At 49.3% G+C, this 16,092-nt stretch overlaps 1 protein-coding gene and 1 non-coding gene across 2 annotated transcripts in view; one reads left to right on the top strand and one right to left on the bottom strand.

Moving 5' to 3' along the window:
- SH3BP5 (SH3 domain binding protein 5) overlaps nt 1-16,092 on the bottom strand; it is a 71,847-nt gene that overhangs the window by 36,039 nt on the left and 19,716 nt on the right. The window contains exon 3 of the mRNA XM_036092534.2: nt 9,230-9,358. Within this exon, the coding sequence (XP_035948427.1) occupies nt 9,230-9,358 (129 nt within the window). The remainder of the gene's footprint in view (nt 1-9,229; nt 9,359-16,092) is intronic.
- LOC118535920 (small nucleolar RNA SNORA70) lies at nt 15,870-16,006 on the top strand. Its single transcript, XR_004917418.2, has one exon. It is a non-coding gene; the product is annotated as a small nucleolar RNA SNORA70 (small nucleolar RNA).

Below are 16,092 nucleotides of genomic sequence, written 5' to 3' on the forward strand. Positions count from 1 at the left end.
AGGGCATGCCACGAGGGGAAGGAGTTTCAAAGGGCCCCAGACTGCTTGGAACAAGAGCCTCACAGTTACCCCAGGGCAGAAAAGGCAGGGGAACAACTGCACAGACGAGCTCAACTTCTTCCTTTGAGCCCTCCATGTCTGTTATTGCTCCAACCTTTCCCCTAAGCTGTGTCAGTGTGCCGTTCAGGCTTTCCGGTAGTCACGAAATGCCTCGGGAGGGCCAAGCACTGGGCGGCAGCCAGAACCAGGCAGACGCGTGGGTTCAAATCTCCGCTCCTCTCCTCACCAGGTGGGTGATCTGGGGTGCCGCTTCCACTCCCCGAGCCTCACTCAGTACCCCCTCCGTCTGACCACGACAGTAATGCCACCTTCAAGTCTGCTGAGCGGACACAGAGAACATACATAAGGAACCTACAACTCCACAGATCTGGGGACCTAGTAGATCCTCGATACGAAAGGACACAGAGGGCCCCTTGAATAACTCAACTTCTCTACCTCACTTTCCAGCCCTGCCTGACTTAAAAAAGTCCCTCCCTCCTATACGTGAAGCATTTAGAAAAGTGCCTGGTATACAAAGACTGCTCCAATTCCTCTCCTCTCCCTCTCCCTCCAGCCTGAATCTCTGACTCCGTTCTCTCCACACACGCGCTCCCATATTGACTCCACACCACCTCCATATTGACTCCCAGCTCCCCACCTCCAACCGCCCCGTGTCCTCGCCTGTGACATTCCTACTGCTGCGCCCCGTCACAGCTGTAACATTCAGGAGGGTGAGCTCACCGCCTTCTCCCAAAGCTGGGTCCCCACTGGCCACTTCCTCCTGGCATTCAAGCCATTCAGGTCAAAACCCTGGAGTTCCCTGTGACTCATTCTTGACCGCTGGTTAACCACTAAGTCTGTTAAAACTTCCCTTCACATTCTCTCAGATTAAGCCACGACACCAGAAGGGTTTATGCAAAGGCCCAAGTAATGGTCTTTGGGCTCCAAGACCAGTTTCCTCATCTGTACTATAGGGACAACAGGAAAGATAAATGACAACCCCCCAACCCCCACACACACAACAGTACACATGGTGCCTAACACATAGTTAGGTCTCAAAAGATGGTGCCGCCATTAATGTAAGACAACATTTAGTATGTCTGATTTACCATCTCAAACAACGTAACTCCGCACACGTAAGAGCCCACGGTGGCTTCTCTGCAGCTTCTCAACCCAGTCTGGAGGTACTCCCTCAGCTGGCCACCATCCTTCCCCATCTGGGCCTTCAGCTCCCACAGGCTCCCTTTCCATAGCCCTTGAGCTGACACACTTACCCCAGGTTATGCCCACACGGGCTTCTCTCCCTCAGATCTCGGCTCTTTTGTCTTTCCTACCCAGACTCTCTCTTGCACTTTGGGGCTCCAGTGTGCCTTTCCGCCCAGGCTTCCCCCACACTCCCACTCCCTAGAGTGACCTCACCCCACTGGCTTCTTCGACACGATATCTACACCTGGGCCATGGGGTTCAGTTCTCTAACAAATGAGCCTCTCCCTTGGGTGAGTACAAATGGTCCCCAGTATTCACGGCTTCCACATTTGCAAATTTGCCTACTCGCTAAAACTTATTTGTAACCCCAAAATCAATATTTACAGCACTTGCAGGGTCTGGATGCACACAGGGTAGCAAAAACAGTTCGGTCACTCCACACGCGCCTTCCCGGCTGCAGCCTAACAAGGAAGGCAACACTCGGCCTTCTTGTTGCGGCTCTCACGCTGTAAACAACTGTCCACCCCTGTCTACTCAGTGCCACATTTCTCACATTTTTGTGCTTTTTGTCGGATTCAGCTGTTTAAATTGGACCCCAAGCCTAGTGCTGAAGTGCTGGCTAGTGTTCCTAAGTGCAAGAAGGCTACGATGTAGATGCCTTATGGAAAAAATATGTGTTTTACATAAGCTTCATTCAGGCATGAGTCACGGTGCTGTTGGCCATGAGTTTAATGTTAATGAATCAACAATACGGTACATCCAGAAAAAGGAAGAGGAAATTTGCAGATCCCCACAAGAAGTTGCTCCAGTTAAGTGCTAAAGTCAAGTCCATAGTGCATGAGGAAGCTACAGAAAAGTGGCTAATCTGTGGACCCCATTTGGTATCAAAGCATGGGAGATCATGACCAATTAAAAAAACATAGTGGGCAACACTGCGTGATGCTGAAAGCCAAGTAAATTTACGATCATGTCACCTAGGGTCAGGAAAATGTTCGAACCTCCTTGGCTAGTGTTTTATTATAAGGAAGTACTGAATATAATTAGTTACTTGTAAGAAATATATATTAAATAAGGTGTCTTTGTATTTTTTTTTAAGATTTATTTGAGAGAGACAACATGTACACAGTGGGGGGAGAGAGAGAGAGAGTCTGAAGCAGGCTCCACGCTGGGAATGGAGCCTGACACGGGGCTTGATCTCACGACCCTGGGATCACGACCTGAGCTGAAATCAAGAGTATGTTGCTTGGGGCGCCTGGGTGGCTCAGATGGTTAAGCGTCTGCCTTCGGCTCAGGTCATGATCCCAGGGTCCTGGGATTGAGTCCCGCATCGGGCTCCCGGCTCAGTGGGGAACCTGCTTCTCCCTCTCCCTCTGCCTGCTGCTCCCCCTGCTTGTACTCGCTCTCTAATAAAAAATAAAAAATCTTAAAAAAAGACTGTTGCTTAACCGACTGAGCCACCCAGGTGCCCCTAAATAAAGTGTCTTTAAAGACATACATGAAAGAAGGTTATGTATGGATCAGTTGATGAAAATGTGACCAGAGGCTCTCAGGACCCTGACCCTCTATTTCCCCTAGGAGCAATGCCTCAATAGGATGCCTCTCTAATTCAGCATTGGTAGTGACTTTGGAAAACCTAACTATCGTGAATAATGACAATGGACTGTAATAACCTATGCCTTAAAATCACCTTGCTTATATGTATTGACGGGGCTCCTGGAGGATACGGACCACATTTTATGCTCCACAGTGGCCAGCACACAAAGGGGAGATGCTGAGAAAATACTTCGAGAAACACTTTTACTCGCCAATCCACTAGCCCACTGTAATCCATAGTCTCGCTCTAGTTCTCAAATGGGGGGGGAACTCACACTTTAAGTCAGACCAAAAGATTCTACTTTTGCCCACAACACCCCACCCTACATACTTTTATGAGACTAAGAGTGGAATGAATACCAGCTCCACAGTTAGGCTCTTTGTTCTGTTCTGTCCCTAAAACAAGGGCCTGACCATCGACAGGAACCCAGTAAATATCTGTTGAGTAAAAGAAAATGATATATTCAGAGGAAAAAAAATACCCGAACAAGTAAAGAGTAATAACCCATCCCTGACATATTCTTGAGTTTATGTCCCCACTTTGTGGAACCCAGCCCTCTTCTTCTCCACTTATGGAGGGCCTTCTGCAAACAAAACCAATGTCTAGAATTTCCCAACAAAGAAAGACTACAATGCTCTGTTCCTCTATGGTTAACATAAGAATGAAAGGGATTATCTGATGCATTTGAGCTGTTTCATTTCATGGGAAACATAACTCTCCATCATTCAAGACCCTCACCACATTGTCTGCTAGGGCTTACAGCACTTGCCATCAGTGAAAAAGTCAGTCAGATACTCCCCCCTCATCACTTTTGATCCTCTGGCACACTTTACCCCCACAGGCGACTCAGTAGTTACCTGGGGTCACCCTCCAGTCCTCAAATTCTTGACATTTTACGTATCTCCTCTCAGCCAGCACAGGACTCTCTCTGCCATCCAGCCGTTTCTAGCGTGGTGGTCTTTTGTTAAGGCAGCAGACTCACCACAGAGACACAATATTTGATAGCAAAATACATCTGGAATAACAACTTAGATTCTTTTTCTTTGATCCAAATGCTTTACATGTACTAGTTCAATCCCTGTTAAGTTGCATACATGGCTACAAGACTTTGCGGGTGCTTTGCGGTGGAGTTTTTTTTCCCCACCTCAAGTTTGAACTGACTTTCTCTACCCAACAGGACATTAACCAGTGGGATGTAGGCAGAGGCTTGAAAAGGGCTTGTCCTTTTTATTCCTGGAATCCCCATACCACATGAAGAAGCCCTCACTGGCCTGTTGGATGAGACGCTTGTGGTCCAGTCACCCGGGGAAGCCTTAGCTGACCACCCACCAAGTGCCTGACAGATAAAGCCATCGGAGATCAGCCAGCCCCCAGGCAACCCACCAACTGATCACATATGCAGGACATCAGCCAAGCCTGAGATCAGAAAAACTGCCCAGCAAAATCATGAGCTAAATAAGTGTTTTAGGCCACTAAGTTTGAGGTGATTTGTGTCCCAGCAAAAGCTAACATACACGACTCCATTCTACAGATGAAGAAACTGAGGCACAGAGATTCAGTAACCCACCAAAGTCCCACGGTAAGTTGGGATTCAAAGCCAATAGGTCTGGCTCAGAGGCCTGGCTTTGCCAGTTGTCCTACAGCTAAGTCACTCCACAAGCTTTAAATGTCTTCCCACTTGCCTAACTTCCTAAAGGAGCTTACGTGTGGGGCACAGGCTTACACAAAACAGGCAACCTCCGAACAACCCTCACTGTTTTGCATTTCTGTTGCTCTTCAGGTTTGCAAAGTCTTCTGACACACTGCAACTATGTAAAAACAATGAGCGTTGCCCATATGTATTCATCAATGGATGAAGGAACAAATGTGGTGTATCCATACAACAGAATATTACTCAGTCTTAAAAAGGAATGGAATTTTTTTTTTTTTAAGATTTTATTTATTTGAGAGAGAGAGAATGAGAGACAGCACGAGAGGGAGGAGGGTCAGAGGGAGAAGCAGACTCCCCGCTGAGCAGGGAGCCCGATGCGGGACTCAATCCAGGGACTCCAGGATCATGACCTGAGCCGAAGGCAGTCGCTTAACCAACTAAGCCACCCAGGCACCCCAAGGAATGGAATTTTAACACACGCTACAACATGGACGAACCCTGAAGATGTTAGGCAAAGAGAGAGAAGCCAGTCACAGAAGGACAAATCCTGCATGATTCCATTTCTATCGGGTACTTATTCATAGGGACAGAAAGTAAAACAATGGTTGCCAAGGGCAGGGGGTTGGAAGGACTGGGGCATTGGCGTCTAATAAGCACGGAGCTGCAGTTTGGGAAGATGAAAAAGTTCTGGAGATGGATGGTGGTAGGCGTGGCCCCACAATATGAATGTACTTAATGCTGCTGGATTACACACTTCCAAATGGCAAAATGTATGTTCTATATAGTTTCCACACCTCTTTAAAAATAAGAAGAAAGGGGCGCCTGGGTGGCTCAGTCGTTAAGCGTCTGCCTTCGGCTCAGGTCATGGTCCCAGGGTCTGGGGATCGAGCCCCGCATCGGGCTCCCTGCTCGGCGGGAAGCCTGCTTCTCCCTCTCCCACTCCCCCTGCTTGTGTTCCCTCTCTCGCTGTGTCTCTCTGTCAAATAAATAAATAAAATCTTAAAAAAAAAAAAAAAAAAAAAAGCAGCAGCAGCATGGGGAGTGGCCGCACTAAAAATGACAGGCCCAGGGTCACTGCTAGACAAGTTAGAGCCCAGGGAGCGAAGCAAGCCAGAAACACTCTCAGCTGTTCAGGCTTTACTGAGTCACATGGCTCCGCCCCCTCGTCAGAACATCCCCTGCTACACACTGAAGGCCACATGGGCTGACAGATACGTCAAAGCAGCCTTACAGACAAGCTGCAGCTCAAGGACAAAAGCCCTCAAATCCATCAAAGCCAGTTTCCTGCCCCCACCCCAGCTGGGCGTCGGGGGACTGTGTTCTACCTCCTCTCGGCAGAATTTGGGCTGGGTTTCCCCCCTCACAGGACTGGATCTGACCCATTCCTGATCTGACAGGACATCGGGAACAATAAAGTTAATGCAAATTTTTGATAAGCAAATAGAATTTCTACTGGCCCAACAATTACAAGCCTTTGTAAACTCTTTCTGGAAAACAAAGCTCTTTAAGTCTCCTTTCCACTGGGACTCTGGATGGATGGACATGGGCATTCAGACAGTAGAAAACCACCACCACAGGATAATCTCTTCCACAAAAAAATAAATAAAAATAGGAGATATACATCAAATATTAACAGAAGACATGGAGACTTATTTTCTTCATTTCATTTATTTTCAAAATTTTCTACAACAAAAAGTTTCTTTAATGGAGCTGAAACCTAAGCTCATGCAGGGTTTCTGCGGTCAAACACACACGTTATCTCACTTAAATCCTAAAGACAACCTCACGAGAGAGCCAAGGCTGCTCCGGTAACCACCCGTCACATAGACAAAGATGCAGAGGCCCTGGGAACAGAGCGCCTCCTGATACACACTAGAAGCAGATGTTTTGAAGGCATCCCTGAGACCATCCCCGCTGTACACAGCCAGAGGGTCCATAAATATAGAAAGGAAGGGGGTGGGGATAAGAGAGAGGAAGAAAACAGGAAGCCCCACTTGGCAGCCGCTGGAGGGGCACCGCACCCCCTTCACCATCAGGAAGGTCAGAGGATGCGGGTGCACAAACAGACTCACCACCTGGCCCGAGCCCAGACAGCCCACCATGTGCGCAGATGAAATGTGACATCCGCAACCAGCCTCAGCCTTTGAGCGTCCTTCCAGTTCCTCGGCTACAAACCAACAAAGTCCCTTGGGGTTGAGGGGTAGGGGTCACTCTGGGCCTTCCCCGCCCTTCTTCTTCCTGCCCCACCTGCAAGAAGGCAGGGGTTCCTTTAACAATCATCTTGGCCTCTGCTGGCTGGCAGTGAGTCAGTCACCCCCAGGGTCTGGGTATAATCTCAAGAGACCTGATGACTCAGTGGCTCACCCACAGAACGCCACAACTGTCACGATCATTGTCCTCACCAGCCAAGAGAAGGGATGAGAGGAAGGAGCAATGCCATAGGTCGCAGGTGCCCAGCAGCAGGACCCTGCCAGCCCAGCTCCCTCCTACCTCTTTCCCCATCAGAGAGGATTTGGGTACAGAAGAGAGTGGTGTGAAACCTACCCCAGATGTGTCACAAACTGGGGACCTACCCAGCATGAGATTTAAATGGACCCAACCCAGACAAAGCTGGATTTACCAGCCGTGTTCCTACCCCTCTGCTCACGTGGCCATGTGGCAGGTAAGTTGGGAGTCAAGGGCAATGGAAGAAACGCTCAGAATGCCAAGGGCGGGCCAGGAGGAGCATGGGCTCTGCTGGTGGCCTGCCAACTCGTCGTTCACGCATCTGTTCAGGCGTTCATCACAGAGCTGCACTACTATAAACAAGTAAACAGTAACAAGTCAGCTGGACAGAGTGCTACGGAGAAATGGCAAATCAAGGAACGAGGGATGGGGGTGCTAGAGATGGCGAGTGGCAGTTACGTCAATGGTAGCCCAGGAAGGCCTTGTTGATAAAGTGGCATTGGAACAGAAACCTGAAGGAAGTGGACCACGCAAGTTCTGGGGTTAAATCAATGACAAGCAGAGGGACCAGGAAGTTCAAAGACTCTGAGGTAGAAGCACATGTGACAGGACTACAGCCAACAGTGGACACCTCCCACCAGCTGGGGCCAGTGACCTAATGGACCAACCTCCAGCATCCCCTGAACCACAAACGCTCCTTTAGCCAGCTCTGTGCCGAAACCCAAGCTCCAGGGACCAGGTGGGCAAACGTCTGCCACAACTCCAAGGGCTTGGTTTAACAGACCACTCTTAATCATCCTGAGGCACGGGCACGTGGGTGGTTTTAAGGATATTTGTGGGCTCAAGAGAGGCAGAAGGCAACAAATTCAAGCTTTGAAGACTTTCAGAAAAAGAGATTTCATAACCTCCTCAGTATTCATCAGTGCTTACATTAAGTTATCAGAAATTTCTTCTCAAACCCTTCATGCTGCAATCGTACATCAAGAATACTTCTACTCTGGGCTACATGGCAGTGGGGTGTGGCGGGGGAATGAGACATCCCCAACTTGGGGTGCACCTGAAAGACTGTGGGACACAGGTACTTTCGAGAGATAGCACCTCAGGGCTCTGGAGCTCCTGGGGACTGGCCAGCACCTTTTGAGAAGGGCTTCATTCCCTGGAAAGCCAGAGGCCTGGGTGGGGCCCAGAGAAAGGTAAAAAGCGGGGGTGGCTGCTCAGAGCTTGTTGGAGACCAATGAGTAATTGGCACTCTGATGTACAACGCCGTGCAGCTGGCCAGGGAAGGAGACAGGGTTCAGGCAGCTATTCCGTCTAGGAACAAGGCAACAGATCTGGCAGGCTCCAAACAGAAAGCTCAGCTCAGGGTTCAGAGTGCGAACGCCAAAAACATACCTAGGATCTCGGTAGAACCACCAAAGCCATCAAGGGGATCCCCTGATGAGAAACTGGAGAGGTGCATGGAGGCAGCACAAAGGGGAAGAATGCCCAACTCCTGGCCTCTGACCCTCAATGGGTCTGATCTGAACATGTTCTTCCATTTCTGGGGCTTCATCTCTCAAGGGTTCACCCTCCCATGATCTCCCCTTCCACACCTCCACCTGCCTGTGCACATGGTAGGTGTGCAAAGACCTGTTGCTCACACTTTCTTACCAGCAGAGACCACAGCTTCCATCACATAAACACATACCAGGGACGGAACCACCCAAACTCTGAAACCACCCCCCCCCACCCCGCCTAGGCCTACTTTGGGTGGCAAGTCACACTGAAGAGACACGGGACGGGGAAGCCAGAGTGGACAGAGGTTTGTGAAAGCCCCCAGCCCCGGGGCCTGCTGAGTGTTGGGGGCTCTCTTCCTCCACGCCCCCCCCCCGCCCCCTGTTCATGGGGCCTGGAGGGGACGCAAGCACAACACTGCATCACATCAGTGGTGACAAAAGAAGACACACTGTGAAGCCAGAACTAGGTCCCACGCCGCACAAGATGGCCCAGCTGCCGGGGAGTGGATCTGGGCACCAACTCGGCATCCAAATGGCACCCACTCACGGGGTCATCCAAATGCCAGCACCCACACTCTATTAAGAGCATCAAGAGCTAGAATGGAGCAGCTTGTGGGGGGAGGGGAAAATAAGAGGCTGTCTTCAAATGCAGCTGTTTACAAAGTCACGGTCATTCTGCATCTCCGGGGACTTGCGCTTCTACCCTTCGGCAGGAGGCACAGCCGTGAGAAGGTGCACCCCAGACCCGGTTTGGGGCAGCAGGCAGAGGCAGGGCAGACGGTCTGCGGGTTACCTTACCTGCCTCGCCACCCTGCGCGCCTCCCAGTAGGGCTTCGAGTCCTCCACGGCTTTGCCAATTTTCTTCACCAGTTCGTCCAGTCTCACCGTTGCTTCCACCAGAACAGAGCGGAACTTCTGACGAGCATCCTGCACCAAGGAGAAAACAAGGAAACAGTTCAGGCTTGAGAAGGCATCCAGGAAAATCCACTTTCCCTAACTCAAAAGCACCAAGGAGAGCCTGCCCACAAACCTACAGGCCCCGAAATAAATACTTTTACAACACAGTGTCTAGAGCAGCACTGTCCGAAACGTTCTGTGATACTGGAAACGTTCTACCGCTTGCACTGCCCAGTATGGTAGCCACTGGCCACATTTGGCTACTGAGCACTTACAATTGGCTGAGACCGAGGAAATGGGTTTCTAATTTATTTAATTTTAATTAAATATATTTATATTTTAAAAATAAGTGTAGATAGTGACTACCATATGAAGGTAGACAACTCAGGTTTGATTTAAATATTTTTTATTTATTTGAAAGAGAGAGAGAGCACAAGCAGGGGAGAGGCAGAGGGAGAGGGAGAAGCAGGCTCCCCACTGAGCAGGGAACCCAACGTGGGGCTTGATCCCAAGACCCTGGGATCATGACCTCAGCCGAAGGCAGATGCTTAATCGACTAAGCCACCCAGGTGCCCCTTAGATTTGATTTAAAAGTTCTGTTTGGGGGGGCGCCTGGGTGGCTCAGTCGTTAAGCGTCTGCCTTCGGCTCGGGTCATGATCCCAGGGTGCTGGAATCAAGCCCTGCATTGGGCTCCCTGCTCCATGGGAAGCCTGCTTCTCCCTCTCCCACTCCCCCTGCTTGTGTTCCCTCTCTGTGTCTCTGTCAAATAAATAAATAAAATCTTAAAAAAAGAAAAAAAAGTTCTGTCTGGTCCTCAGAGGAAGACGTCTAGTCCAGCCACCCCTGGCCACCAGTCCATAATGGTGGCCCCATTCCTTACACTCCCATGGAGTCCTCAACCATATGATGTAGTCTACATTAAACACTGTGTGGAAACTTCCCACGTGCCAGACCCTGCTGGGCCTCGGGCTTGGTGCCTGTCTCCAGGGCACTTCCAATCTGGCGGGAGAGGCACGCACTATAGCCCATTCCAGAAAAGTCTGTGCCGGGCTGAGAATGGTACCAGTGTGGTCGAACCCAGCAGCAGAGGACCTCGCCAGGCCAGGTAAGGCGGGAGGGGGTGGCAAGAGGGAGACTCGTGGGTACCATCTACACAGAAGCCAGAAGTGCGAATGCTCACCTCGGGGAGGGAGAGGAAATACCCAGCCCGGAGCGGAGGAGCCATGTCCAGCAGAGAGGGGAGAGGGAGAGGCACGGGGTTTTAAAAAAAAAAAAACCTGGAGGAAGCTAGAAGTCTGGAATGTGGAGAATGGCAAGAGATAAGGGTGGCCACCCACGCTGGAGACAGCTAGAGCAACCTGGGCCTCCGATAAGAGTTTGGAAAGGAGGAACCGGCAGGTGGGCCGTTCCAGGCTTAACCACACTGTGAAAGTCAACAAACCCAGATCCACGGACTTCACAAGGAGGAAATACAATTAAAAAGGACTTTACAAATAATATAAAAAATAAAAAGGGGGGGGCTCCTGGGTGGCTCAGTCATTAGGCAGCTGCCTTCGGCTCAGGTCATGATCCCAGGGTCCTGGGATGGAGCCTCACATCAGGCTCCCTGCCCGGCGGGAAGCCTGCTTCTCCCTCTCCCACTCCCCCTGCTTGTGTTCCCTCTCTCGCTGTCTCTCTCTGTCAAACAAACAAACAAACAAATAAAAAGAAGGACTTTAGTCCAATGTCTAGGAAGACCTGTTGGAGAGCTGGGTTAGTACTACACAGACCCTACACCCCTTTACTCCTTTTCCCTTTAGCATCTGCGTGACACAGCCACACGTGGGGGGGGGGGTGGTGGAGGGAGAGGCTCACATTTGAGAGGGGAAGTGGATACTCCGAAGAGGAACAACACATGAACACCAGCTGTGGGGCTGCCCCAAGACCAAGCAGCCATCCTGCTGTCAGAACCCGTGTGCGCTCCACTGGCTGCAGAGGGCCTGCCTCGCAGGGAACTCTCTGAAATCTCTAAACGTCGAATCGTAGGGGCCTCTTGGGCCAATGGGATGGCTCATGGGGGTGAAGGAGGTTCTGCTGACTTCTATTTCATGCCCGTCTATCGTGTGGCACCAGGGCTTGCTAGATGGCTTTGGAAACGAAGCCAGCACCCCAGCATATGAGGATACGGCTTTGCTTTGTGTGGCAGTTTCTCAGCTCCTGAACCCCAGACTGCTTCTGACACTGGCCTTGGTCCTCTCCCCCAGTCCTGTATCGTCATCGTCATCATCATCTTCTCTGCCTTCTCGTCTATCTAGCCAGGCCCACAGTCACCTGCTACAGCTTTTAAGGATGAAGAACACCACTAGGTTTGTCTTCCAGGCGCCAGTGCGTAAGGCAGCCCAGGGACTAGCAAAGCCCCACTGAGCTTCTCCCAGACTTAACTTCCAATATGTAGGAGGTGGCATGTTGTCTGAAGCCTGGAATTTTATATACATATATTTTTTCTATATATTTTATATATATATATAATATATAAAAAAATATATATTATATATATATAAATATATATATTATATATTTATATAAAATATATAGAAAAAATATATGTATATAAATATAAATATAAAATATGTTTATATATAAACATACATAAAAATATATGTATGTTTATATATAAAAATATATATAACACATAAATACAAATATATATATGTGTTTATATATAAATATATATAAAATGTAAATAAATATATATATATAAATATTTCACATGAAAGCTATATATATATAAATAGACCCAATCCCATCCAAGGGAGGGGGGTTAGAAGGAATAAAGGAGAATGCAAATGTAAAACAACTAATAGTTCCTGGACACCCAGCAGACGCTCGGTAAATGCACACAATCCCCACCCCCCCACCACCTGGCATAAAAAGAGACCCACGTCCTATTTAAAAAACCACCAAGGAGGTCTCTCTGAGGCAGGCGCAGCTGACATGATAGAAGGAGCAACCTGTTATACCGTGTGGGCAGATGCTTTGCAAATGCGCCACATGCACGACTGAATTCTCAAAGTCCCCACCATGGGCGGCAGCACCAGTGCTAAGCCTGTCCAGACCAGTGAGAAAACGGAGGGCCCAATCAGTCGGCGTGTGGGCCAAGGCAGATCACGTCGTCACTCTGGGCCTCATTTGCAAAATGAGAATTGGGCCCCAAACCAGCAGCCTATGGGCCAGTAGGCTTAGTGCCTTTGGTCTGTACTGTGTACTAAATGCCAGGAAAACCCATTAAAAAAAAAAAAAGTGGACTCTCAAAACTTCTCATAAGGGAAAAGAATCTGATAATCTGGCAACACTGGGCCCCCATTCCTACCTGGCACCCGCCTAGAAGTAGAATATGAGATGCCCCCTCAGAAAGAGATTGCCCCTTCCAGGCCCCAACACCCCCCATGCCTGAATCACACCCGGCCCGCATCTCTTATTTAGGTGCCCAGCCCAGCCCCTGGACACTTAATTTGCCAAAGAGCTATTCTGGGCTCTGGTGACTAGAACCCACCCAAGTCTGCCTTTGTGAGGGAGAGGGACGTAGAGCGCAGATGGCAATTTATTACGTGGCAGACACTATTAGAAATGCTTTAATTCCATCAATTTGTGCAATCCCTAACAACCTTAGCAGGCAGGTGCTATTGCTGTTATTTGCATTTTACAAAGAGGAAAACTGAGGCACAGAGGTAGCCTGCCTGAGGCCACAGAGCTGGGAAATGGCAGAGCCAAGATTTAAACTCAAGCAGTAAATAAATAAGTATAATGTCACGTGGGAAATACTAAGACTTCAGTATACACACGGTGCAACAGACATACAACTGGGAAGGCCACCCAAAGTGTCATCCAAGCCAGGCCGCTAAGAAAGGGGATTTGGGCATTTCCCCAGACAGAGCTGCAGCGGCATGAGCCGCAGAGGGAGGAGCATATGAGCAAAGACCAGCAGGCCAGGGGGCAGGTGGGGGTTGGAACAAGAAGGGGCACGTGTGCGGAGTTACGGCATTGGAACTTTATCCCATGCACAGTGGGGAGACGTGGTGGATTGATTTATTTATACATTAGTCTCAATTGACCTCCCATGCCCCCGTCAGAAATGACCGAAGAACGCGTTCTACCACAAAAAGGAAAGTAATGGTAGTTTACTGGAAGGCTCCACTGTGAAGCACGTCCATAACGGCGATCACGTGACCACTGAACACCGACTGCACCATAGTTCTGTTGGGAGGAAGGGAAGTGTTTGGAAACGGGGGTGCCTGGGGATCAGGGGGAGGAAAGAGATTAAAATCTCATCTTCCAAGTGGGATGCTGGCAGATGGTAACAAACTGACAAATCAACAAGCAGCCACACAAAGCCCACTATTTAGAGTCATAGAAGTTACTACCTAACCAGCTAAAATACATTAAACTGATTAGACTGCCTCTAAAGGAGGAAAAAAACGGGAGTGGGGTAGGAGGACGGGTCACTAACGCAGGGGTTTTTTTGGTGGTTGTTTTATTTTGTTTTTCCCTTTTTAAAAATTGGTAAAATACCATGGTGAATTTTTAAGCAGAGGCATGACCGGATCAGATCTGGGTTTTACCCAAGAGTGAACAGGGCTCCTGCGGTGATTCTGGCGGGCAGATTCAGGGACCACCAGCCTGGGTAAGTGTCTGGCCACCAAAGGGTATCGCACCCAAGAGACTGGATTTGACACCAGCGTTTCCCTCTATCAATGAGGCTGTGTTGGCGGGGACGGTGACGCACGACTGGCTCACGTCCAACCCCCAACAAGCCTATTCATCCAAGACGCATTAAAAGCTGAACACAAAGCCAGCCTTCTCCTTGAGAAGATAAAGCAGACCCAGTTTTACCATTCCACAGAGAATCATAGCCATTTGAGTAACCACTCTCCACAAATACTGGAGCGTGTGAGTCCACAAACCAAAATCTCTCCTGCCTGCCCAATGTTAACAGCCCTGATTTTCTTGGGCCTCACCCAGGGCCCAGAAGTGGTCATGTGACCCAGGCCTGGCCAATCAGATTCGGATACTCCTAGCCTCGGTCACTGTGGAGGGAGGGCATGTGACCCCTCAGAACCAATGAGACTTCATCCTGGGACTTTTCTCAAACTGTTAGAGGAACTGTTTTCTCTTGAGATGGCTGCGAGAATGGAAGGAAAGCGTGGAGCAGGTGGCAGCCATCTTGGCACCGTGCGAGAAGAGCCTGAGAGTAGGAAGTCCCAGCAACACTTTGAGCTTCTGGACCCAGCAATGCTGCACAGTCTAACCCTATACTCCACCTTCCCCAGAGCCAAAACGGTGCACACACACACCCAGCTGTCACCACTGTTTTATATTTTGTTCAAGCTAGTTGAAAATAGATTTCTGTCGGGGCGCCTGGCTGGCTCAGTCGTTAAGCGTCTGCCTTTGGCTCAGGTCATGGTCCCAGGGTCCTGGGATGGAGCCCCACATCCGGCTCCCCACTCAGTGGGGAGTCTGCTTCTCCCTCTCCTACTCCCCCTGTTTGTGTTCCCTCTCTCGCTGTGTCTCTGTCAAATAAATAAATAAAATCTTTAAAAAAAGAAAATAGATTTCTGTCATTTGCAATTGCATGAAGCCTTTAAAAAAAAAAAATGAGAAAGATGCCTTAAGGTAGTCATATCAGTGTAGACAGGGAGGGGAGCGTCAATCTATAGTCCATACCACAGCAAAGCACTGTAATGTGGTCAACTGCTGAAGGTTCTTTCCCCTGACAACAAAGCCATGCTTATATGGAGCATAATCTCGAACTTTAATTCAACCTAACCTGTATAAAGTATTTCTTTAAATCCATCATAATGCCAGTTGGCCACATCTTTAAAGACCACTTGCCACACCACAACTGAATTTGTGCTTTTTGCCTTAGTTCCTACTTCAAGGAGAGAATTGACCATGATTGTCCTATCACCTACAATTACAGAAAAATGTGTTTCCCAAGACCAGAGGGGAGGGTTGCTTCCAGGAACGTCCGGGGAGGAGAGAGAGCGGTTTTCCCCATAGTAAATGATCCATGCACTTTCGTATAAACTTCTCTCCTGAGAACGAGCAGATCTTTCACCGGTCAAGAAAAACAAGTCATTTACCATCTGGGGCTGTTGACCAGCTGATTTTTTAGACCAGCAGGTGAAGAAGTTCTAAAAGAGTTCCCTCTGCTTGGATCCCTCAGCTCTTCAAATCTGAAAACCATGTCATTTCCGTTAGGTGACTCAGACTGAGGGCAATTTTTTCAAGCAAAGAACTGCTGCGGGTGGCACAGAGCCCTGTCTGAATGTGTCAGTGTGTCAGAAATACACCCAGGGTCAGGTCAGCACTCCGGCTAAAGCAAACCGGCCCGCGCCAGCCTGCCTTGGAAACAGCGTGCCTGGTGTCTCCACAGTGGGGACGAGTCTCTATTCTCTGGCCAGTCCACTGATCTAGGCTTCAGTTAGCTCGCCTCTAAGCTGAGAATGACGGCCTGTCCCCTTCACAAAGGTGCCTCTAGAACCAAGTAAGCTGAAGACGGGGCATCAGTTTTTAAAAATAACTGTCTTTTTCTTTCCCTGCAGGGACCCAGTGTGCAAGGGCTCCTTGCAGTAGCCTCCTTGGTAGTGTATGCAGCCTGGTGGCTGTATGGGTTGCCCTACGGGACCTTGGAGACAACCCCTCTCAGTGGACAGTCACGTCTAACCTCATGCTATCTCCAACCTAGGCTCCAGACAGGGATGCGAGGTGCCCTTGGAAAGCCCCA

This window comes from Halichoerus grypus, chromosome 1 (assembly GCF_964656455.1).
Source record: "Halichoerus grypus chromosome 1, mHalGry1.hap1.1, whole genome shotgun sequence".
NCBI classification, from domain to species: domain Eukaryota; kingdom Metazoa; phylum Chordata; class Mammalia; order Carnivora; family Phocidae; genus Halichoerus; species Halichoerus grypus.